General features: G+C 37.9%; 4 protein-coding genes and 1 long non-coding RNA gene across 6 annotated transcripts; 3 read left to right on the forward strand and 2 right to left on the reverse strand.

Annotated features, from left to right (window-relative positions):
• The first annotated feature begins 280 nt into the window (after positions 1–280).
• Positions 281–2,447, forward strand: LOC126597253 (homeobox-leucine zipper protein HAT5-like). Its single transcript, XM_050264037.1, has 3 exons — positions 281–779; positions 1,257–1,648; positions 1,829–2,447. The coding sequence occupies exons 1-3, from the start codon at positions 641–643 to the stop codon at positions 2,297–2,299; spliced, it is 1,002 nt and encodes a 333-aa protein (XP_050119994.1). The 5' UTR covers positions 281–640; the 3' UTR covers positions 2,300–2,447.
• A 6,559-nt stretch (positions 2,448–9,006) lies between these two features.
• LOC126597254 (uncharacterized) lies at positions 9,007–10,889 on the reverse strand. Its single transcript, XM_050264038.1, has 2 exons — positions 10,173–10,889; positions 9,007–9,674 (listed from the first exon to the last, which is right to left on the reverse strand). Exons 1-2 carry the CDS (start codon positions 10,730–10,732, stop codon positions 9,260–9,262), a joined length of 975 nt encoding a protein of 324 aa, XP_050119995.1. The 5' UTR covers positions 10,733–10,889; the 3' UTR covers positions 9,007–9,259.
• A 1,198-nt stretch (positions 10,890–12,087) lies between these two features.
• Positions 12,088–13,224, forward strand: LOC126597255 (uncharacterized protein At1g27050-like). The gene is made up of 2 exons (XM_050264039.1): positions 12,088–12,559; positions 12,660–13,224. The coding sequence occupies exons 1-2, from the start codon at positions 12,221–12,223 to the stop codon at positions 12,942–12,944; spliced, it is 624 nt and encodes a 207-aa protein (XP_050119996.1). The 5' UTR covers positions 12,088–12,220; the 3' UTR covers positions 12,945–13,224.
• Positions 13,225–14,561: 1,337 nt separating this feature from the next.
• On the forward strand, positions 14,562–15,487 carry LOC126597256 (uncharacterized). Its single transcript, XR_007614186.1, has 2 exons — positions 14,562–14,786; positions 14,868–15,487. It is a non-coding gene; the product is annotated as an uncharacterized LOC126597256 (long non-coding RNA).
• On the reverse strand, positions 15,329–18,912 carry LOC126597251 (protein PTST homolog 2, chloroplastic-like). 2 transcript variants are annotated; one of them, XM_050264035.1, is made up of 8 exons: positions 18,055–18,905; positions 17,645–17,762; positions 17,022–17,214; positions 16,693–16,922; positions 16,328–16,473; positions 16,104–16,251; positions 15,739–15,807; positions 15,329–15,654 (listed from the first exon to the last, which is right to left on the reverse strand). In XM_050264035.1, exons 1-8 carry the CDS (start codon positions 18,639–18,641, stop codon positions 15,559–15,561), a joined length of 1,587 nt encoding a protein of 528 aa, XP_050119992.1. In that variant the 5' UTR covers positions 18,642–18,905; the 3' UTR covers positions 15,329–15,558. The 2 variants fall into 2 exon arrangements, 1 of the variants encoding a protein (XP_050119992.1); XR_007614184.1 differs by lacking the exon at positions 15,329–15,654 and having other exon boundaries at positions 16,345–16,473; positions 18,055–18,912.
• Between the last annotated feature and the right edge of the window lie 3,337 nt (positions 18,913–22,249).

Below are 22,249 nucleotides of genomic sequence, written 5' to 3' on the forward strand. Positions count from 1 at the left end.
GAACTTTTTACCTTAACAAAACAAGTGGCAAATCTCAAATTTTGTCACTAATTTAACCACTAATTTTTTTATATGAACATTGAAGATTATCCAATTATTTGTTAGTTTAAAACAAGATTCATCATTATTTTTCTCAATTTTCTAAAAATGCAAGCAACAAATTGGATAAGAGAAACCAGAAGGGGGCCATTCGGTAATTCCATCCACCGGTCTACTCTCCCCCAAGAAAAGAAAGCCTCCCGTCTCTTCACCAAAGCTCCTTTTATAACCCCACCAATAAGCTCTTTCCCCAATAGAAGAATCTCCCCTCTCTCTCTCTCTCTCTCTCTCTCTCTCTCCCCTCCAAAGTTTTAAAATTTCTGGCTTTCACAAGTTCCCAACCATAGAAAAAGCAGAAACTTGCAGCAGCAGAACAAAAACAACTCTTTCTTCTTCTGCAAAACAACCCCATGATTTTACCATTTTCCTCTCTCACCCCAAGCTCTTTACTCTCACAAGAGTGATGGATGTGAGCTCCACTTTCTCTCACACTTTCCACATTGCAGTAATCCTCACATTAAACCCACCACCCTTAAGCCCCTGATAATTCGATTAATTACACACACATCATTTGATTTTTGTAAACTGATTGCATTAATATATGGCGAGTGGGAAACTCTACGGTTCTTCTTCTTCTTCTTCTGCGGACATGAAAGTAACTTTTCGAAACGAAAAGCATCCTCGCTCTTCTGACGTTCTCGAGTCTCTCTGGATTCCCAATCCTTCCTCTTCTTTTCATGGTAAATTTTTTATCTGCCTTGCATTTTATTTTATGCTATTTTATTTGTTGGGATTGTAGCCTTTCTGATTTCGTATTTCTTTTCTGAGAAATTGACTCGTGGGGTTTTCTTGGTTGACTTGATGGATTAATGTTAAAGCTTGAAACTTCCACACTTATCATCTGAATCAACGCACTAATTTGTCAAAAATCGAGTTTTTGTAGCAGAATTCTCCTACTATTCACCAAAGTTTAGCACTTTTTCTATTAAATGTTGCCAGTACTTGCTTAATTAACACGTAAAAGATTGGAAGTTTGGAGCTTTTTGGATTTTTAGATAGAAAGCTTGAAGCTTTTTGCATGTTTAGATGGAAAGTTTGAAGCTTTTTGCAAGTGAAGTTTGAAGGATCAAAGTTTTTTGCTGACATGATGAATAGTTTCAGTCCGTCAACAAAATTGGAGGACTTTCATAATTTGGTTGCACCTTTTTACTATGCAGCCTCAAATTCAATGGTTAATTTTGGAAATGTAAGTGGAGGGGATTCATTGGATAGGCCATTCTTCCAACCTAAAGAAGAAAATGAGGATGAGGATTATGACGGTAGCTACCTTCATCAGCCCGGAAAGAAAAGGCGGCTCACGGCGAATCAAGTTCAGTTTCTGGAGAAGAATTTTGAGTCAGAAAACAAGCTTGAACCGGAGAGGAAGGTGCAACTTGCTAAAGAACTTGGCTTGCAGCCTCGCCAGGTAGCAATCTGGTTTCAAAACCGGCGGGCGCGGTATAAGAACAAGCAGTTGGAAAAGGACTATGATTCATTGAAAGCTAGCTATGGTAAGCTCAAGGTTGATGCTGATAATCTCCTCAAGGAGAATGGAAGTTTGAAGAATGAGGTATAACAAACTCCTCAATTCAGTATGCATAGCCTTTTAATCACTCACATTCGGCTGATAAGCTCGGTTCTGGAGCGCACATTCAGCCGTTAAATTCAGCTATGTCTGTCATACTTTGGTGTACTCTAGAATTTAGTTTTGAGTAACTAGTAGTTGTTTGGTTTTGTTACGTGTTAACAGATTGATTCCATCAAGGATATTTTGCTTTCGAGAGAGAAAGGAAAACCAGGAAAGGGAAATTCGGATTCACAGGATGCGATCAATACATCGGATTTGGAGCCTCGGAATGCAATTCTGAATGCGGGTTCAGAAAATGTGACCAAAGTGGCAATGGTGGTGTGCAAGCAAGAGGATGCAAGTTCTGCAAAAAGCGATGTCTTTGACTCGGACAGCCCGCACTGCACTGAAAACCATTCATCATTGTTAGAGCCGGCGGATTCCTCCCATGTGTTTGAACCAGCTGATCAATCAGATTTCTCGCAGGATGAAGATGATGATCTGGGAAAGACCCTTCTGCCCCCACCACCACCAAACTTGTTAAAGCTTGAAGATTGCTGCTATGATGATTTACCCCCTCCAAGCTCTAGTAATTTTGGGTACATCCCTTTGGACGATCAGGATCAGCAGCCCTTTTGTTTCTGGCCTTACTGAGAGAGAGAAATCACGTTTCACAGCAGACTGCCGCTCCATTTCTTTGCACTATCTAGTTAGTTGCCAGTTGTAATTAATGTATCCAATCATTATGCCACTAATTATGTTTATGCTTACGGGTTTATGATACGACATGGTTTTTCATTCAGTGCTGTGAGAGATTTTAAGTTTGAATCGTCATGTCCCTAATTGGAAAACAATATCGACATGAAAAGATAAGAACATATGGAATTTTAGTGCAAAGGAAGGGAAAAATCGTATCTTAATGCATATTCTGGAACTAGATCATGCTGCTGCATTCGATAACCTGTGTTTTAAATCGATTCTTCTGCATTAAGATAGGCAGCCCCAACGAAAATACAGTAAACAAACCAAAAATAAAGCTGAGAACGACCGTTTTTAAAAGTGGGGCTCTTCACGAATTCTGTCACGTTAAGTTTAATGTCAAATTTTATGATAATATTATAAAATATTATGTCAAAAACATGAGATGAGATAGAGTTCATAAAAAGTCATATTTTAAAAGAGTTTTCGATAATAGAGAATTATTTACACATATTCTTTTAAAAGAAATCTAACGAAAAGTCTAAAAAAAAACTTTAGTTTTAATAATAAAAAATGACAAATAAAGGTGTAGCGAATAGTACCAAGAAAAGATAAAAATGTGATTTTTCATTAAAAATGTACAGTACCAAAAATATTTCGTTAAAATTCTATTCTTTTAATCTTTGGATTTCTAGGAAAGATTACATTAAAATCGAATTATAACCATGTTGTTCAACATAGCACACGCACTCCAGAGGGGATCAAATAAATATCACCAATATTTTAATTTTTGTTGTAAACTAATGTGTTGAATGCTGCGTCCTTGTGAAGTAACGGCCAAGACAAGTATTATTTTACACTTGAAAAAGATGGTGGAAATTTACAGAAATAGAGCTTTCATAAAGTCAAATTTTCTGGTATGGTTCGTCTTCGGTGACAATTACTTGTGTGTGATTGGAAAGGACTTTTTGGACAACCCAGATCCGATAGCTTATTGGGGATGTTGACACCTTGTTTACGTTATTTAAAGTGAGATAGTATTAGAGAGATTAAAATTTTTAAACTGAATTTACAAACGAAATGATGTGATTATTGATGATTGAATTATTGTTTAAGTATTGGTTAACATGCTTATTTTTAATTGGTAACACATCATTTGATTTGTAAATTTGGTTCAAAATTTTGATTACCATAGCACTACTCTTAAAGTGTAAGTATTTTACAGGTTCAGACTAATTATGCAACTTAACTTCAATTTTATAGTCGAGCGAGTATGACATTTGATTGTGGCATTTGGGAGGACGAGTGTGTTGAGAGTATTAATTCTATCTCGGAAAAAAGAAGAAGATATCATATGTGTTTATAAGTAAGTAATTAAGTTATTATCCATATTACCAATTAGTTTTACGATAGAACTTCAACTTTCTTCATAATATCAGAGTAAATTGTCCCAGGTGTAGAGCCCAACAGTTAGCGATTTGTGTTGTTCACGTATTAGGCTTGAAAATTCATCGTACAAACGTATTAAAAATTAATCTCATATCGAAAAAGGAGAGACCTTCCACATGCGTGTGTCATTTGATTCTTAAATTGCCTTTTGTCTTCATGGCCTCCACTGAAAATTAATTCTACTAATCTCTGTGGAATGCCTAATTTTTTGGGTAAAAACAAAACCGTCAATTTCATAACTAATATTTTTATATAAAAAATATGTAAAATATTTCAACAGTTGTATATACATTTTTCTAATATTGCGACTTTATTATATACATATTTCTAATCCATATGTTTGCATTTGTCCTCAAGATTGCGTCCGTTGCAGAAAAATCTTGCTGATGCAAGCCTGGGATGTTGCACAAGAAATCGAGTCCTTGAAATTGTAAAACAAACCCTAATGAGGGAATATAATACATAAGGATATGGTCCCATGATTTATTTAATTAATTTTATGGAATATAGATTGCATCATGCATGGTCCATGCCCAAATATTAAAATGGAGGAGGTTGCTTAAAGAGAGAGGTGAGTCCTATTGGTTTGTCACACTTCACGTGAAAAAAAAAAAAACAGCAGCAGCTTTGGTTTGATGTGAAAAATTTGAACTTGTTGGGTGAAAGAGAAAATACCATTCACTTTGATTTGACACCAATGAAGAAGAACTTAACTTTTGACTGAAAGTACGGTGCTTAATCGAGGATTTTTTTAAGTATGCATCGTATATATTGCTTTATGCGATGTGTGTTTGAGGGTTCGATTTGGGTGCGGTGATTGTTTGATTTTTGTAACCTTATAAAATTAGGAAAAATAATAAAAAAAACTTAAAAACTTTGAATTTTAACAATAAAGGTAAAATAAAGGGTAAAATGAATAATATCATGATTGACTTTTTAGTGTAAAAATGTGGTGAATAGGTGATTTGGCTATTTGAATTGAGAAGAGATCCTTGTCTGAATAGGTGATTTGGTATTTGAAATTTCATCCAACTGCAAAAAATTATTATAACTTTTAAGGGGTAAAAAATTATGGACCGTTTGATGAAATTTCAAAAGACCGGATCACTTGATCTAGTGACCTTGGTGGAAGAGATTTGGATAGGATCTCTACTCGTTTGAATTCATGGATTTTGATGTTTTCTGCAATTTGATAGTTAAAGAAAAGCAGGAGGATTCTCTCTCATCTTAATTTCTTTCCTCCTATTAAATCATATCAACATCTTATATTGATTTTTTTATAGAGACAAAAAAAGAATAAGCAAAGTGTGGGAAGAGGAGAGGGAAGGAAAGATAAATAAGAGGGAAGATAATCCTACTCCGTAAAATGATACTGGGAAGATGAACGACAAGTTTGGGGAGGAGGGTTGAGTTTTTTATTCTTTTTTATTATTATTTCTATTTACACTAGTTTTAAGAGATAATTGAGTTCACGTTACGTTAAATGAATGAAAAATGCAAATTGAATAAGTCATAAGAGAAAGATCGCTAGCGTTTCTCAAGAAGCAAAGAGTAAGATAAAACATGCGGCCACTCAAGTTGAACTACTGTGTAAACTCCGAAGTAATAGGAGTTATTTTCCAAATTGCTTTAATTTAATAAGCGAAAAACTTTTTAATCGTGTTTATGAAGTTTTATTAAATACTTTGTCTATTTTTAAGGCGAACCTTATTGCATTGTATGATATATCCAACCCTAAATCTGACTAATGATTGCTTGTTGGAAGCAATGGGATAGAAAAGTGGAAACTTCACCTCCCAAACATCCCCTACTCAATTGGGAAAAAACAAATTCAATAGAGGGTTAGGAAGAGTTTTTGTCATAACAAACATTCCCAATTCACTCAAGCAAACTATTGACTTGTACATTTGGGGCAGTTTAGTTCATCTTCTCAGCTACAGGGATAGGGGTGTGCTATCCATCCACCATTTTTTACTTCTCATACGTCCCTTGTTAATTTCTGTTCGTTGATCTTCTTCAATTCATCTGATCCGACGACTGAAAACAAAAAATGTATGGGAGAAGTAAAAAGAGATGTGTGGATATCATACCCCTAGAGATAAACTTCGGGATTAGAATTGCTTTTATCATACCGATATAATTAGCAGGATCGAATGAAACCACCAACACATATTGTTCGACTGCTCCATCGAAGTTTTTCTTGCAAATTCGAACCCAACCACAAGTCAAATGTGTTCCGTGTGGAGTGTGAGAACTCCAACAGCGACCACACTACGACTTCTAATGGCTCAAGAAATCTCCCCAACAAGTAGTTCACGGTTGGCAAGCAACGCCACGTGGACACATCCATTTCATAGTTGGCAAGCTATGCCACGTGGACACAGCCATTGGCCACTTCAGTTTTTCTAACTTTTAGATTTATTTTTTTTGAGAAATTAGGTTCTCATCCTTCTTTTTGCTACTTTATTAATTAAAATCTTATTCCTTTTCAATTTTTGATCAAGGTCCTTAGATATTAATAACATAATTAATTGTTTTAATAATAAAATATTTTTTTTTATTTCTAAATATATTCATTTAATGTTAAAAAAGTTACAATTATTATATTTATATTTATGACTAAATTTTTTATCATATATTTTTAATTTTAGTTTGTACCTATTTTTAATTTGTAATTTTTTTTTAATTTGTACCAATTTTCTTTTCAATTTTAATTTGTACCCATTTATTAATTTATTTTGTGCCCATATTTTTTAAAGTTTATTTGTATTTGTACCCATATATCTTTTTATTTTGCTATATGTACCCATGATAATTATATGTACCCATTCATGTAAAAAATTTTAATCTTAAAATGTACTCATTCTTAAATATACCAATTTGTTATATGTAAAATGTACCCTTTTTTTTATATAAAATCTATTTAATTTTTTTTTCTAATCCATTTTTAAACTTACCCACATTCTTTTTTCTTTGATTTTAAAATGTATCAATGTCAAGTTTAATCGAACAAATTTACTAATGTTATTAAGCCTAATTTTTTGTTTTTTTTTGTGATTTTGAAGAATGTACCCATGTTTTGATACAATATTTTTTTGGTTAATTTTGATGAATGTACCCATGTTTATACACACACAATAGTATATTTATATTTTAATATTTTTAATCCCACAAATTATGGTTTTTTATTTAAAATCTCATTTATATAAACAACTAAAATTTCTATTTTCTAATTTAAAAAATATAGTAGCGTACAAATAAATAAATTATCACATTTATTTCAAGAATCTCGATCAAAAATTAAAAATCAATAAGATTTCAATCAAAAAATATTTATAACTAAAAACCGTATCAAAGTCTTAATTTTTTTTCTTCTAATTAGACCACCACACATTACTGACGATCTCAAAATCATATCGAAGCAGACAATCACATTCTCCACAAGTAGCAGAAGGGGCTAGAAGCCTAGAACGTAGACCATAGACGTGGCAACTGTCTACTGGGAGAGCACAACACCATAGGCACTTTAATGGGCCAGGCCCACATTCGGGCCGTGGATGTATAGCGTGCTACGTGGCAAGCAGGCCATGGTGGTTCAGAAAGTGAAGGCTGGGCCCACTGAACAAGGGTCCCTTTCCGTAGTCTGTTTCAGGAGAGGCGCAGGATAAGAAAGCAAGTGGGTGGGCGATGTGTCGAAATTGGGCCCCGGAATGTGATATGGGCTTTTGTTTGTATTGACAGGTCTGTCCCTGCGGGACCATCGACGCTCCTCTCCCGGCGATGGCACACGTGTACGGTCTCTTTCGTTGGTTCTAATACCCACGTGGCCGCCCACACCTCGTCAGCTGATTCAACGATCGAAGTGGGCCAGTGACTACACCTCTCCGGATCTCTTCCACCAAATTCATCCAATCAATTAATCTGAACTCTTTAAATTTGATCCAACGACTAAAATTATTATAACTTTTTAAGAGAACCCATATTTGTAGCCGTTGTATTAAATTTTAAGGATCCGGATTTATTGATTGGTGGACTTTGGTGGGAGAGATCTGGAGAGGATCTCTTCCCGATTTGCTCTATGCATAGCAGGACAGTGGCTAGGCAAGCTGATTAACATCTTTATTTGATAATACAATGTGACGTGCAATGTTAAGTGTAAGTTTTGTTTCACATAATGTTTATAGGATGATACTAGAGAGACCAAAATTTTAAATTAAATTTGCAAATCAAATGATATGTCACCAATAAGAAATAAGCATGTTAATTAACACTTAAGTAATACATCAATCATCAACAACCACATTATTCGGTTTCTCTAGTATTACCCATATTTATATGGTTGGAGTGAAAGGGTGAGCCCATTTCATGTAATTGACACTTTTATGCTTTGGGTTAGAGCTCATTTGAAAGTACTTTTAATATAACTAAAAGCGCTTGTAAATAATATTTTTACGCTTGAAAGCACTTAAAGTGTTTTTCCAGAATTTACCTGCGTTTTTACTAAGAATTGGTTCCAAATATATTTTCACCAAAAACGTTTTTAACAATTTAAAAAACGATTCCAAACAAATTTAATTATTTTCACAAAAAATACTTTTAAATATTTTTACCAAAAACACTTAAATATTTTCACTCCCATGCATAAAGCTAGAAGGATTTTGGTCCTCACATGCTCAACCTTACTTTGGGCCACTTAAAGATACCTACAAATCACTCAAGCAAAAAGCAATCCAATCCTAAAGCCCAATAAGAAGAGTTGGCACTTGACACCAAGTCATTCCTTTCAAAACAAGAATGCTCAACTCCCAACTCCTTGAGATTCTCATGTGTCACCGGTTATATACAAACATGCACAAGTCTCTTTCATCATGTGCCAAGACGGGAGACAGACAGAGATAGACACATGATTGTACAAACCCGAGGAGTAAAGAAAATTCCCTCCAATGCTAGAATGGTTCATTATTACAAGTTGCCGGGGTACCATAACCATAGATTGACAAAGATACAAGTGCTTGAGATCAAGGGTTGGACAATCACTTCATATTCAGCGAGGCTAAACACATTCTGGAATTGTTTACCAGTGCTTGAGAAATAGATTTAGACAAGCAGAGTGGATAGATTTCGATCGATGATTAAACCTATCCCACATGTTCCCAATCATTGTGTTTAACAGACAAACAAAATGCGATATTCATCAAATGACAAGACAAAACTCAATCGAAAGGTAAGCATATCGTAGATTGTAGCAACTCAGTTTCGATACATGTGCTTTGATTGCCCCGAACCACAACTGAACAAATCATATTAGTAACAAAATACGAGGGTATTCATAGAACTTCTACACCATGTTGTGTAATTAGTCAAACTATGCTTTGAAAATTTGACACAAATGAACATGTAGAAGCGAATAGAGAATGTATACAAGCTCAAAAATTCAATCGTCGGTAACAAATTTAAAATTTCATGTCAGTTTGATGAGCTTAAAGACTTCTTAAGATTCCGAAGGATGCTCCACATGAATGTGGAAATAAAGAAGAGGACAATACCAGTAACAACTGCATATTTGAGGCCAAGGTTCACCAGCAAATTTACCAGAAGCCCGGCCAACACAACACCAAAGAAATTTGCAGACACCGCTGACCAGAATGGCATGTCGAGAATGGAAGCTATGATGGCCCCTGTCCATGCTCCTGTTCCCGGGAAAGGCACAGCCACAAACAGCATCAGACCAAGCCATTGGAACTCCTCTACAGGGCCAGCTTTCTCTTTAGCCCTCACAAACAGCAAGTCAAGGAACCGAGCTGCAGCCTTGTTCTTTCCAGCAAGGAAAGATGCAAATCTCTTCAGGTAAAGTATGATGAAGGGCACAGGAATCATGTTCCTACAGATGCATAGTCCCAAACTCTGTCAATCCCTAACTTTGTGAATTTCAATGAAAAATTTGACTAAACTACTCTTCTTAGGATCACAAATATCACATTGTACACGAAAATGCCATAGATAGTGCATAAAGGTAAAATGCTGAAACTTGAAGCACCCTTTTGATCAAATGGGCAAAAGCCAATAGGCCATTACGAGCGTCAGGATTTCAGACTGACATACTAGCGGCCTACTACTAATCACACCTATATACTATATTTCATTTTGTCAATTTACCGACGTGGGACGTTTTACATTCTTCAACAAGGAAAATGCTGAATGTATAAATTGTTTAAAAGTTAAGAACCACATTGCACAAATATTTCCATAAGCAGGCACATTCTATAAAACAGACACAAATCAATCATTAGAGACCTGTCAAACAACGTTGGTGAAACAAAATCCCAACAAAAATCAAGTAAAATGTCGAAAATGGCTATAGTGGAGAAAAATGACTAACCCAATAACAGATAGAACTGTTAGCAGAACAGGCTTAAGCTGCATCCAGTAACCAACAGGAATAGCCCCACGAAGCTCGATGACCGGAAGTGTGGCCAGAGCAAACACCACAGCCTCATCAGGCCAGCCGGAGCTTCGAAGCGCCGTCGCAATCTTCAGGCCAAAGTTGGAGGCTCTGATTGAATCCGCAGCCGCCGCAGCAGCAGCATTTGCATTTCCGGAAGCCGCGAACAAAGCAAGCGACACAGATGCCCAGACCAAAACCCAAAGGGCAAATTTGACCGGCCGCTCAAACAACGGCAAAAGCTCATCTTCCTCGTCTGTTTCAAGAAACCCACGTGAGGAAACTCGTGATGCAGCGCGAGCGAGGGGTGAAATTACAATAGAGGGGTTTAAATTGGGCAAAGTTTGAAACTTCAACTCAGCATTGGGGCTGGAAGGGGATTGTTTGATGAGGGTAATGATTGGACGGCTATTTTGCGGTGAAAATACGAAGTGGGTTTTTCTGAGAGACAAATTTGACGTCAATGGCGATGTGGATGCTGATAGAGATGCAGCCATTGCTGCAGAGTTAGGTGGACGATAGAACCCAAGGAGGATTGTGACTTGCGAATTGAGGCAAGGTTTTAGGGGGTTTCTGTTGGGGAGTTACTTCTCTGAGTGAGGATTTTACCGCGTCCAGGCAGGGATTTATGAACACCATCAGAATGTTTGGAGTGTGAATGAGTTGAGTATTTATCAAATATAGCAAAAAAACTAAGCCTTAATTTTAAAAATGTCCTTTTTTTTATAAAAACTTTCAAATGTAATTTAATTTTAAAAATGTCCTTTTTTTTATAAAAACTTTCAAATGTAATTAAAATTCCACTTAAATAGACACAAATACCTTCAAATTTAACAATCAAATAAATTAAAAGTTTTTTAACCAGAATGATTCGTGACATTGACATAACTGCTAAAAAATTACTTTTTAAGACACAACTAAGTAGTGGTAGATGAAGTATTTGTGAAATTGCGACGTCAAATTTTTTTTAAGTGAGGCATTTTGTGGAGGTAAACCTGTACACATTGTGTGTTTAGCATACATTCTCACACTTTGTTATATTTTAATTGTATATTTAAGTTAATATTGTTATATTCAACGTAGGGTTAAATCATGTAAGTATAGGATTATGAGGTAAAACTTCTAAGAAGTACGGGAGGTGAGAGAGTTAAGGACTTGGATTGTATGCCCTCCCATTTAGGTGCCCTCCCCGTGCCCTCCTGTTTTGTGTGGTCACGGTTAAGCCACGTCAATATTTTATATTATTTTTTTATAAAAATAATAAAACAAAAAGAAATAGTAATATAAAATGTTGACATGGCTTAACCGTGACCACAAAAACAGGAGGGCACGAGGAGGGCACAGAAATTGGAGGGCAGACAATCCAAGTCCGAGAGTTAATGGTCTTGTTATTATTTTAAGAAATAATAACTAACTTTAAAACTCTTTAAAAAATGGTATGGTTCCCTTGAAATGTATAACTTTTCTCCTATTTCTTCTTCTTCAACGTGCGCGGTAATCAACCATGCAACTAATTGTTTTTTTTTTTTTTTTGTTAAATCTGCTTCCTGGTGATTTTAAGTAAGAAGTGAGTGATGGAGTTTGTGATAATGGTGAATTGATTATTCTTCATCATGATCCGATACAATATCGTACCAAACGAAGAAAAGTGACTACAAATAAAAAATAAACATTGTCATAATTGTTTGAACATATCCACTCATTTTGTGCACTCGAATTCGAATGATAATCTCATGCCATTGCATTTTATTTTTCTTGGTGAACCGTACAAAATATGTTTCCTATTCATTTTCCGATAGATATTTACCCAAAAGAAGGAAAGATATTTTCTACTCGAAGAAATAAAAGGATTCCATGACTTTTTACTGTTCAATGACACCAATAGTCAACCCACTTTGACGGTCAAACTCCAAACTCGCATGTCATACGCTTCCACTATCGCAAGAACGCCGGGAACTACACTGTGAACTCGCACATCTAACACCATGAGCCGGAAGAGAGACAAACCCTACTTCTCCCGCCACGCCCCCTACTCCGGATCGAAACGCCGTCGTCCCCTGCCTCCACATCCGGAACCCGAACCCGAGCTCGACAAACCCACTTACAAGCAACCGCCGCCGCCGGCTCTGATCGTAACAGGTCTCCCGCCCGACTGCTCTGTCCTAGACCTCAAGTCCCGGTTCGAGATCTATGGACCCATCTCCCGCATCCGCATTGACCGCGACGCGGTCGGCTACGTCACCTACCGTGCCGCCGACTCCGCTCAAGCCGCCATCGCTGCCTCTCTCGACCCATCATTCGGTATCACCATCGAATCCAAAAAAGTACTGATCTTTCCTCTTCAATTGACCCAAAGAAGCTTTCTTTTTACTATTTAGTTTCTGGGTTTTCGAATATTTGTTGAAATCTGGGGTTTTGCCGCAGCTGCAGGTGCTTTGGGCGACGGACCCACTTGCCCAATGGCGGAAGGGAGTCGGAGCTGGTGCTGAAAATAGAGATTCCGGTTCCGGGTCGTCGGCAAGTTCGAATCTTGTGAGGGCGGAGGTGCCGCTGAGGGGGCGCGGCAGAGGGAACAAGCTTGCTTCGGCAATAGTGAATCCCAGAGGCGGCGCTACTGCTGTTCCTGCCACTGCTGCTGAGAGTTCTTCGTCGGCGTTGGATGCGCCTTCCAAACCCAGAGAAATCGTTGCTTATGATGATATCCTGTAATACTATCAGCTGCGTTTTGGGATTTGGAGGGTTTAGTTTTGTAACATTAGCTATGGGTTTTAGTTCATAGAGATATGAGTGGGTATGAAGTTGCTTGAGTTAGCAGAGATAAAAGGTTTGGCTTTCAGATCATTGATGATTGATGTTTTATGTTTGTTTGTGAATCCGATGTTTTGCATTTGTTTGGTTTGTGATTCTGTATGCTCTTTTGTTTTATATTTTAATGAATTAGGCTGCTCCATGTTGTGAATAACGCAATGCAGTACTATATTTGCTTCAAGCCTTCAGCTGTTCAACAATGTTGTTGTTCTGATTGTGAATGTGATTGCATTCTGTTTGTTGGGTTAGATTTAAGCAGCGGACCTATACCCGGCCTTGGAGGCAAGTGCCAGATTTTAATGAGTAGGAGAGGACACGGCAGCTGCCCAAAAACATGAACGGAGCTCTGCAGATCTTGGTGATTGTATCAAATATTCAAATCAGAACTTTGAAAGCGGCGGAGGGAATTTGTAACTCAACTGCAAGAAATATATGTAAATCTCAAAAGCTATGAAAATGTTTAAGCCCAAGATCTTTAGCCTAAAGACCCCACGATCGAGCAGTTTAATAGAACAGAATTGTAAAGCAAAGTAATTGAAAACAAAGAGCAGAGACTAGTGAGCAATCAGAGAATTGTTGTAATGGAAGAGAGTGAAGAAAGCAGAGGAGTAAAGCAAGAAGAAGCATGCAGCGAGCAAGAGATATGGAGTTGGGGGGCAGGAGCGGACGGGCAGGCTACAGGACGAGCACGTCCCTTAACTGCTTCACCTCCCTACTCTCTCCTCTGCCGCCGGACCCATCTCCTTCCTCGCCTGCGGCGGCGCTCACGTTCTCGCCTTGACCTCAGGTCTCTTCCTTGCTTCCGTCTAAATATTACAAAAATACTATATTTTTCCTTTTTTTTTTCTTAGGAACGAAAAATAAAAAAAACCACCTTTATGCGGATGTATATGTTTTGTGACCCATTTGTCGATATGACCCATTTGTCGTAGTGTGTGATGTTTTCTGCAATCAATAGGCTGCAGGTGTTTCAGGAGATGAAGTTTATGGATTTGGTTCTGGAAAGCGTGATCAACTGGGTATCTCCAAAGGTAAGATAAAATTAATTAGTCTTTCCTGAGCGAACTTATGGATTTGAAGGCGTGAAAATTGCAAGCATCGTTGCAAATGGAGATCATACTGCAGCATTATCTGGTGAGTGCAGCAAATCCCCCTTTCTTGATTTGGTCATATAAAGCTGATCACATTGCTCGTCATACGAATGTCCAGCTTAAAAATGTACCAGTTCATGAAAGATCTAAGGACTTCCATGCTAGTTTGGTCCATAGTTTCCCACATAGTATAGAAGCCGGTGCTGTAGGAAGTACCGATTGAACACTATTTGCCTCGGTAGTTTGATTCTCTGATTGCTGTTTTCTTTGTTGTCTATGGCGTCAGCTGAGGGGTACACTTGGGGAAGAGGGTTTGGCTGCACTTTAAGCACTCACTGTCCACAGTGTTTACCTACATCGTTCTCGTTTACCAAAATTGCTGTCGGATGGAATCATGCTTTAGTATTAGTGGTATGCACATTGATTTCATGTTTTAACTAGTTCTGTGTATTCATCATCTGTGGCGAAAAGATGTCGTGTTTTAAAATAGCTGCCCTGCCTCGGATATATCTTAAACAGGTGCGGAAGTTCATATGCTTGGTGGAAATCACCATGGAGTCCTTAGTAATCCTGAAAAAATGACTCCACTAAAGCACTTAGCAGGTTAAGGCATTTCATCGTACAGATCTGAAAAGTACACTGGATATTTCTGGTAAGTTTAATGTATCTGAATGATCTTCGTGCTCGAATTGTGATTGCTGCTGATTGCGTGTGTGATTCTTTCTGTCAACAGATTCAAAGTGAGTTGTCGTGGAGAAAATCCCCGGTCTCGGTGAGAGTAGAAGTGTGCAGATTGCAGCTGGAGCCGAGCACTCTGCTATTGTGACCGAGGATGGAGTGATTAAGACATGGGGTTGGGGTGAACATGGTCAGCTTGGCTTGGGAAATACAGATGCCAAACGAGTCCTCAAGAAGTGAGTTTCTGCCACAAATTTCGGGAAGAAGCCGACACAATCGAGATTTACTGCGGTAGCGGGTTTACAACTTCGTGTCGCCATTCTCAGACTGATTAACAACCTAGTTACCTGAGCTTTACCTAGTTCATGCGGTAGCAGGTTTACAGGGTCATGTTTTTTGGACTGAAAGGTCACGGATTCAAGTCGTGAAAACAGCCTCAAGCAACCAACTTTACTTTCGAAACAAAAAGCCGCATACTTAAAATTGAGTCTGCGATCAGAGCTAGAAAAGTGAGAGTTTTCCGGAAATTTTCCCATTGAATTACTTGTCACAATTAAAAAATTCGGCCTTTACATGAAGAAGATTAGAAGAAAAGACGCCAACGGTGATGTTACATATGAATCATGACATAAAAGAATCACATTAGTTAATATCTACTGCCTATATCTTCAAGAATCTGGGGAAGAATTGCCGTCTCTGCTCGATGAATACCTTCTTATGCTTGTTGGGGACTTCAGTTGCATGTGTTATGTTATGATCAGGACGTTGTTTTCATACCCGTTGTTGCGAACAATTGGGCGTAGGGGATCAACCCGCCATTCACCATCGGCAATGAACTTAATCTGAAATGCAAGATCCAAAAAACATTAATCAATGGGGTTCCGGAAATATAAAAGCTCAACCGGATAACAACAAAATTTACTTGCCTCGTATCTGCCCGGATACAATTTAAGGGACAAAGAGAAGACTCCTGTTCTCGACTTCTCCATCTTTCTCTGCAAGCAACCAACCAGGCAACAACATTTGTATTACAAAAGCAAGTAGAAGACCACTGCTAAGAAACATGGTGGTAGTACTGGTATTTCGAAAACGTAGGTAAATGCAAGTATAAATTACCTCATAAAACAAAAAATACATGCACATGATACAATAACTTATTAATCGTTTGCAGTATTTCTTCATCTAATAACGAAAGGAAAGTAAGAAAATAAATGAATGAGTGGACAAGGACATGCATCTACTCTTATTACTTAAGCCTAACCTAACTGATCAATTCAAGAGGAGATCAGACCTGGGTAGTCCAACCATCATATGATCCAGATATGAGCACTTCTGAGGCTGAATTTGGCCAAACAATGCATGCAGTACGAAGAAGTCGTAAGGCCCTGCGAGCATCACTAATCCGCTTCTGTTTCTCCTCCACAATCTTTTGCGCTTCGCTGATATGGGTGGGTAACATGTCAATAGTCAAGCAAGTCATAGTCTTGTTTTTAAACTAACAGAAACTGTGCATACATTATTGCCATTGCCACCTTTCCTTCTAAAACAGCTAACTTGGCACGTGTTGAACGCAATTTGTCCTGGGCTTGCATAATCTCATTTTCCTGAAACTCCCAAGCATCAGCAAGGTTCTGCAAATCTGCAGAGTTGCTTTCATGACCCTGATGAAAAATATAGAATGTGTTTAATATAATGACACGAATCCTCTAGAAACATTATAACCGTATGAGAATGCTTCCAAGAGAAACTGAATGCAAACAAAACTTAAGGGTTCCATGGCAAAGAAAATGAAAGCGAATACATAGTTAAAACTTTAGAGTGAAAATTTTCAAACTAGATATAATTTTAATATTTTTGTAATGAAGACTGTTCATACCCACCTCCTGTGATGCAGCTTCATCAGTTTTAGACCTCAACAAACGAAGTGCAGAGATGAGCTCTGATTCAAGGTGCTTGATGTGACTACGTATTTGCTTGTGATTGATCCCTTTCTGATTAGAATCCAGTTCAATCCTTCGATCGGGTTCATTAGCTCTTGCTCTTAGTTTAAATATGCGATCTCTTGAAACATCCTCAGACACTCCCGTTTTATCACAAGAAAATTCATCAGCTGTACATTACATACATTATATCATCAATCAAAGGTTACTTGAACCAAATATTGAACCTTCAATCCAGTGAAAACTGAAAACAAGTAACTATAAAATACCTTCAAAATCCAGATCCGAAACTCCAGCCCTCTGGGTGCTCCAAGTTCTCCACATGTCAGGTCTGGGTGAGTCTCCTCTTAGCACATCAATGTTTGAAAGAGATCTGTTGTGATTAGACCCGTCTCTTGAATCGTTAAGAATGGCTTTGGTGGGGTTTACTGATGCAGGTCCACTGCTTGTCAAGGCCAGCAACTGTCTTTTACAATGCAACATGCATCACGTTATGTTTTAGAATTTCTACATGCAAAGGAAACAATCACATCAAACTCTTAAAAACAAATTATTTTCATGCCGATGCTGTCATTGTGACTGCCAACATAAAAGTTATCCTCTCTTTCAAGTTTCAAATGAACTTCATGGTGGAAAGAACAAAATAAGTTTCATTAACATTTGCTGATAAATTGGAATTGATTTTGTTTTAGACATATGCAATCCTCACGAAATATACCAAAAATGCAATTCAATTCTGAAATATATATCATCAGCTTACCACCATAAATGTATACAGAAGTATGTAAACTGGAAACAAGTAAAAATTTCAGGACTTTGCATAATGCTTTCCCCTAGAATATCACCCCACCAAAAGACACAATCAATTTCAAAGTAAATTAAACGAACTTACATCATCAGCTGAGTCTTCTTTCTCTCTCAAAGTCAAACCAAGCGTCAAATTTCTCTGTTTCTCCAATCGATTCAATATACCCGCAATTCCAGTATCGTCCTCTGTTGTAGCGGCTTCTCTACACATATATACAACAGTTGAGTTGAATCCCTTTCCCAAACAAGTATTCATCGATTCTAGTGTTAAACATAGAGTATCAATGAACGACGAATATCTTGTCCTCGCCTTTTTTTTAGATAACAAATCTCATCCACACAATACATATCCATGGTGCAAATATTCAATGAAAGTTTCACAGTTTGCACATCACTTTCCAAATTAATGACATAGAAAACAAAAAGAATAATTATACCTGGGAAAAAAACAAATCTAAAAATTTGAACAAGTTTCAATTATAACAGAATCCTCACAGTGATCGACCAGAGGACGATGCTGCTTGAGAAGAATCATCAAGAATCGAAGAACCCACGCCGGAAACCCCAATTTGATTGCCGCTGGAGGCACCGCTGTCGAATTGTTTCGCCATTGTCGAATCCCTATTCCTAAAGTTGCGTTCTTGAGCTCTATCTTCTTCTTCCAAATCCCAACCCAACGAAAGCCAACCGCCTTTCTTCGTAATAGCATCGACCAAATCATCTCTCCCAGCTTCCAACAGCTCCTTCTTGCTCGGAAACGCCTGGGGCTTCTTGGAGCTCTTCATGAACTCCAGAATCTCAGCTTCCAAGGTGAAATCATCCCCCTCGCCATCCCAATCTTTACACCGCCTCGCAAACCCAGAACACCCACAATACAACCCGTTGTAATTGTACCCTTCTCTCGACTCTGAAAACCCTAGAATCAAAGAACAGCCGGTTATCGGGTGATGACCCTGCAGCCGCCGGGTTATTGCTCTTGAATTACCGATGAAAAGAATCGAGGGAAAGGCGCGAGGGACAACAACTGGGGAGGAGGAGGGCGGGAGGATCAGGTGGTTTGCGGCGGTGGTGGAAGAGAGCATGGCTCAGGCATTTCGACGAACAGATTGGGGGTGGAAGGCGGAGAAATGGAAAAAAAGAGGGGAGGGGGAGCGAAGCAACGAACAAAACCACCGGGACACGTAAACAGGCATTAAAGGCGAAATAAGCCGAAGGTGTACGAATAGAAATTCAAAGCGCGTTTTCCATTTTTAAGAATAAAAACAATTATTTGCTAATTACTGTGTCTGATATTTTAATCGTTAATCAATGCATCTTGGAAGAGGATAAGAGGGCAAAGGACCAAGGATTCCGCAGAATGATAGAGATTCTCGACGGAAGAGATATTGACTCATATCTTGTTCTACATAAAAAAAGAATTGACTCATATCTTATTCTACGCTCGATTCTCTTTTGAAATAATGAATAATTTTAGTGGTTTATTATTTAAACACTTGTCATTGCTCTTAAATGCTTTTGTCATTGTCATGTTACTAATTACATGATAATGTCTCTCTTTAACTAAGTAATGTCAGATCACATGTCTATTTAATTTGAGATATATAAACCACCTGCGTTTGTGTCCACCAAAATGGTTTCATGTGGAGCTTGAATTCAAAAGGTCCTCCCTTGTGTGTCATCCTTGGGCGTGGAAGCTCCTATCCAAAAATTTATCAAGTAAAAGGGGTTAGTTTATGGGATCAATTCCAACTAAACATGCATGTTAGTTAGTATAGTACCCTAACAAAACGAATTAGGCTTCATGTTTTTTTTTTTTTGAAGAGCGCCGATAGCATATCATTTAAAAAATAAGGGCTGATTACAACAGAATAACAAGGAGGGAGACAAAAGACTAGTCCCCTCACTAAAATAATCAACCATTACATTCAAACGACAAAAGACTCGTATAATTAATATTGTGATAAGTATTATAATCTCGTAACATGCAATATATTTTCGATGATAAAAAAATTTCTTATGACACTCATGATCGGTCCAGGACCTATGTATAAAACGCATGTCCTATTCATTTAAAAATGAGCCAAATAAAGTTCGATCTTACAATTAGGCTGAATTAATCACAATCTAAAAAATAGTATCGAACTCGAGCCCGCTCATTAGGACTTAACACTTTTTACATGCCTAATTTGAAAGAAATTATGAGATCCGACATTTGGTACCACGTATTTGTGCAAATTCGATACACAAAAAAACACCACATACACCCTAATGTGTTATGCTAATCCTACCTTATTTTGGCCCGCCCGCTTTCTCACACCAACCCCAACTGCCCAAGAACTTCTCCTAATTTGGCTCCAATGTCTCTATCTCATTTCTTTTTTTCCTTTTCTTTTTTTTTCTTTTTTTTTAAGTTATACTTTGGCTTGAGTCGCCTAGTTTGGCTTGGATTCCTCGTATTAACTCATTCCTCCTCAGGAGCTTGACAACTCAGTACGGAAAAAAGGACGATGCATGCCTTATTGTCGGGGGTAGTTTTTTTTTTTTTTGGGGGGGGGCGGTGGGGGAGTGTCCGTTATGTCCAAGGTAGGTGGCTTCTCCTTCTCCGGATTTCTCCCTGTACAAGTATATTAGCTTCCTTCATCACGCTCCAAATTAACATCACAGAGAGAGAGAGCAAATGGCGAGGGATAAGAAGAGCAGTTGCAGCAGCTTTTTCTTGCCCTTCTTATGATAACCACTCTCCTTCCTCCGAGCCATTATTATTGCCACAAAACCGACCAAACAATGCCCGAGTGGAAGCCCATGCCTCACATCTTAGGTGTGTATATTATGTGGTTTTTATTATTCTTTGAATTATTCAATCCAAATCTAAAAAATAATTGCAAGTGGGGAAAATAAATATGTAGAAATCATTTTCTTTTATTATATATTATATATATGCATGTTTTGTGGATGCAAATTTCTTCCTCCTTGATCTTAGACAATTTTGCACCTACAAAACAATTAACACATTAGGTTAAGGCCAAGAGCCTCACGTGCCCACGATGAATGGGGGGGCTTTGGCCAAAAAACCTCAGATGCCAAAGTTAGAATTTAGAGAGAAAGAATGTTTAGAGAATTTTGGGATTTTTGCCAAAGTGTTGGAATCAATGTTTGGTGAAAATGAGAGCCTATTTATAGGGCTAAGCTGGTCCACTTAGGAGAGAAAGTGGCCGGCCAACTTGTGAATTTTTTGTTGAATTTGTGGTTTAATTAGCCAATTTATTGGCTAATTAAATATGAAAGAAATAAATGGGGGTTATCCAATTGGATGACTAACTTTATTTGGGTAATAAAGTGGAGAAAATAAGAAAGGTAAGGAGCAAAGGGAGGTGGCCGGTTTTGACTAGCTTTGGGGATTAATTTGGGTGACTTATTTGATATAATGGGTGATTAAATTGGTGATTAATGGATTAATTAGCCAATTAATCTCTATTTATATGAATAATTTATAGGTTATGAAGTAATTACCTAAGATGAGGATGGATGAGATAACTTTGAATTTGTTACCTTTTTTGGGCACTTTTGACTTGGTCTAGGGATGATTGCCCGCTGCTCGCGTGTAGGAATCCCAGTATGCCTCAAGGTTATTTTTGTCATATTTTATCCAAGAATCCACATGTCGCCTTATGATTATTTTTGGCTACACATGTTTTTTTCATATATGAAATTTTTATTTTGTGTGTGTGTGCAGGTCTGAATCATTTTCTTGTATCACATGGAGCAGGTTACTGCTGCCAGCATAAATAGCATTTGGGTATGTAGCTACTGTTTACTAACAATCGTTGGTGCCTCCATTGCTGATATTTTCTGCCTAATTTTCATTTCTAAATTGTTGGCTCCCAGCTTCTTGAAGAAAGCTGCTAGAGTAGTGGACAATGAACTAAAAGATGATGGGTCTTGTGCAACTCCATCGAGGCTATGTAGCATTCAACAAGTTGAAGAGGTAATACATGTTATGAAAATCTTCCCCAGTATTTGTTTCTGGTGTCATCTGCTTGCTGGCCCTTGCCCAAGAACCAACAGTTGTAGTAGTACTAGTATCACAAGCCATGAAAATGGATCGTCACATTGGACTGAATTTCGGAATCCCTGGCATCGGCGAAAATGATGTCAATTATGACGCTCTTGATTTCCCTCACGTTGAACAACCGTGTCTTACAACGAGCCCTAACAAAGTTCACTAAATGTGAAGGTGGGATCCCACATTTAGTGAGCAACAAAGGAGAACTTTGGCTACATCACAGTGCTTCATCGAACGGGGTTGTAGCCACGTCGGTTTTTTGGCTATTTCCTCAGCAAATGTTGCTCGGACTTTGCGAGATGTTTGGCGTCGTTGGGCTCCTTGAATTTTACAACCAAGAGTTTTCTGAGAAGATGAGAAGTATTGGGAATTCTCTGCCCTATCTTTGCTTGGCCGGGGCTACTTATCTGAGTACTGTGGCGGTGTGCATTCTGCGTAGTGTTACAGGAAGGCATGGTCAGCCCAACTGGTTGGACAATGATATCAATGCAGGATTGGACTATTTTTTACCTTTTTGTCTTGTAAAATTATCACGTGAATATTTTTAGCACAATAGAATGAACGAACTTTTAAGGAATGCAGTTGAACAGCATACATTTAGGAGAAGAAAGTAGGATTGTCGTCAGT

This window comes from Malus sylvestris, chromosome 13, assembly GCF_916048215.2.
Source record: "Malus sylvestris chromosome 13, drMalSylv7.2, whole genome shotgun sequence".
Lineage (NCBI taxonomy): Eukaryota > Viridiplantae > Streptophyta > Magnoliopsida > Rosales > Rosaceae > Malus > Malus sylvestris.